At 46.8% G+C, this 2,607-nt stretch overlaps 1 protein-coding gene across 1 annotated transcript in view; it reads left to right on the top strand.

Annotated features, from left to right (window-relative positions):
• LOC143289309 (carbohydrate sulfotransferase 11-like) overlaps positions 1 to 805 on the top strand; it is a 5,201-nt gene extending 4,396 nt beyond the window's left edge. The window contains exon 2 of the mRNA XM_076598309.1: positions 1 to 805. This exon is cut by the window's left edge and continues 361 nt beyond it. Coding sequence (XP_076454424.1) covers positions 1 to 805 — 805 coding nt within the window.
• Positions 806 to 2,607: the final 1,802 nt, after the last annotated feature.

The raw sequence follows: 2,607 nt of genomic DNA on the forward strand, positions 1-2,607 counted from the left end.
GGTCGGGTCCTTGGGGAGGTTTCTTTTGTGGAGGCCGAAGGTCCGGGTGGTGATCTCCCGGGAGCCTTTCTCCCGCCTCTTCTCGGCCTGGGTGGACAAGCTTCTGGTGCCCAACTCCTTCTACTGGGCAGCCTGGGGAGCTCCCATAGTCAAGCGGCGTCACTCCTCCCCGTCACCAAGGTCCTTGCAGTGCGGTCATGACGTCACCTTTCCTGAGTTTGTCGACTACGTCATCAAACACCTACACGCCAGAGACGCTCACGTCACACCCGTCAGCCAGCTCTGCTCTCCCTGCGCTGTCAACTATACCTTCCTGGGACACCTGGAAACCTTCACGTCAGACTTTCATCATCTGGCGTCAGGGCTCAACGTCACCATCGCCAACAACTTCTCCTCTGACGTCATGGCAACGCAGCTCTCCCATGACGCCATCAAGGACTCGGCGATCAGCGCTTTCCAGTTTTATGAACGTCTCCGGCCGTGTGTGTCCAAGTTCGACATGTGTCAACGTTTGTGGCAGAAACTTCAGCTCCGAGGAATCATTAATGATGACATCGACTTTCCGCTGACGCCGCATGAAGCGACGATGACGACATATTCGGAGTTTTCTCAGCTGCTCACGGAAGCCCGTCGAAGATCGAACGATTCCAGGAAACTACGTGGGCAGAAGATTCAGGCTTTGAAGTCTGCGTTCGCTGAAGTACCACCAGCTGCCATTTCTAAATTGTTAGAGATTTACCAGGCAGATTTTGAAATGTTCGGCTATGAGAAATACCCGTCGTTTATTTCACGGACGACTTTGTAGTCTAAATCATCTTTGATAAAAAAAACAACAACAAAAAAATAAAGACTGGATCAAAGAATTCCTATGATGACTCTTGCTCGGAAATATCCATAATGCCCATTCAGGCAGTATGTCACAAGGACTAAGATATTTCCGTTTAATTTACAATCGTAATGTTTGTGTTCATACATGCGTGCAAAATTTGTTGCGAGGCTTCTAAACAGTTAAAAAAAAACCCACCCATTCTGCGTTCATACTGTATTGTATTGTATTGTATTGTATTGTATTGTATTTCTCTTTTTTGTCACAACAGATTTCTCTGTGTGAAATTCGGGCTGCTCTCCCCAAGGAGAGCGCGTCGCTACACAACAGCGCCACCCATTTTTTTTTTTTTTTTTTTTTTTTTGTATTTTTTCCTGCGTGCAGTTTTATTTGTTTTTCCTATCGAAGTGGATTTTTCAACAGAATTTTGCCAGGGACAACCCTTTTGTTGCCGTGGGTTCTTTTACATGCGCTAAGTGCATGCTGCACACGGAACCTCGGTTTATCGTCTCATCCGAATGACTAGCGTCCAGACCACCACTCAAGGTCTCTAGTGGAGGGGGAGAAAATACTGGCGGCTGAGCCGTGATTGGAACCAGCGCGCTCAGATTCTCTCGCTTCCTTGGCGGACGCGTTACCTCTAGGCAATCACTCCACAGTCCCCCCCCCCCCCCCCCCCACATCTTTTCTGATATCAAACCAACGTTCATAGTTTCAGTTTCAGTAGCTCAAGGAGGCGTCACTGCGTTCGGACAAATCCAGCAGCGTAACCCAACGCGCTTTGTCAGGCCTTGAGAAAAAAAAGAAAAAAAAGAAAAGAAAAGAAAAAGGTGAATAAATAATAGATAAGCTTACATAAATAAATAAATAATAATTATGATATAAAAAAAGGTAGTAGTAATGATAATGATAATAAAATAATAATAAATAAATAATTAAATAAGACAACAATGATGATAAATAAGCAAAGTAAATAACCAACGTTCATAAAGAACAGATTGACAAAATCTTACAGTTGCGCCAACAGCAAAGTGAGAGCTGTATGATCAATGTTTTTTTTTGTTTCCCTCACCCCCACCCCCCACTGCAATGTGAAGTCAATTATGGCTTCGTCTTTTGTGATGGACTATGACTCTCAAAACCAGGAGGTAAAAAAGACTGCACAAGCTCTCTTAGTGCTGCAGACTTGGGGGCTTAGGTTAGCCTTTTGGGAACCATCCCCCAAAGCCGACTGTCCTAAAGCCCTCTTGGCCGAGAGGAGAGAGTGGGGGATGTAACTTGGGCAAGACACTCTCCACTTTTATCAGATTCTAGCCTAGATACTTGGGACAGCAGTTTTGCATTCTCTGCTGTCGGAAACAACTGACGTACGTACGTGGTGGTGGTGGTGTGTCCATCGAGATCGATGATGACCATCGTTGTCATCCAGATGGGGGATGGGGGGAGGGTGGTGGTGGGATGGGGGGAAGGATGCTCATGAGTCTATCTGTGAGTGCGCAGATGGCTGAATAGTCCAATCTGCGCACGAAATGTTCGCTGACAGTTGGGGCAGACAAAGACAGGCATATCATTGTCAGGGAGCTTGTTTGCCCGTGACTTTCTGGCCTGCCTCTTCTGAACAGCTGCAGCAGTCCTGTTGGCCTCGCACAACTTGGCGCCTTTGTGCACAGCAGTGCGCCATTTGTTACGGTCCACTGCAGATTCCTCCCAGGAGTCAGGGTTGATATCAAACGCTTTCAGAGAGACTTTCAGAGTATCTCTGAAGCGCTTCTTCTGACCTC

Source organism: Babylonia areolata, chromosome 13 (assembly GCF_041734735.1).
Source record: "Babylonia areolata isolate BAREFJ2019XMU chromosome 13, ASM4173473v1, whole genome shotgun sequence".
Taxonomy (NCBI): domain Eukaryota; kingdom Metazoa; phylum Mollusca; class Gastropoda; order Neogastropoda; family Buccinidae; genus Babylonia; species Babylonia areolata.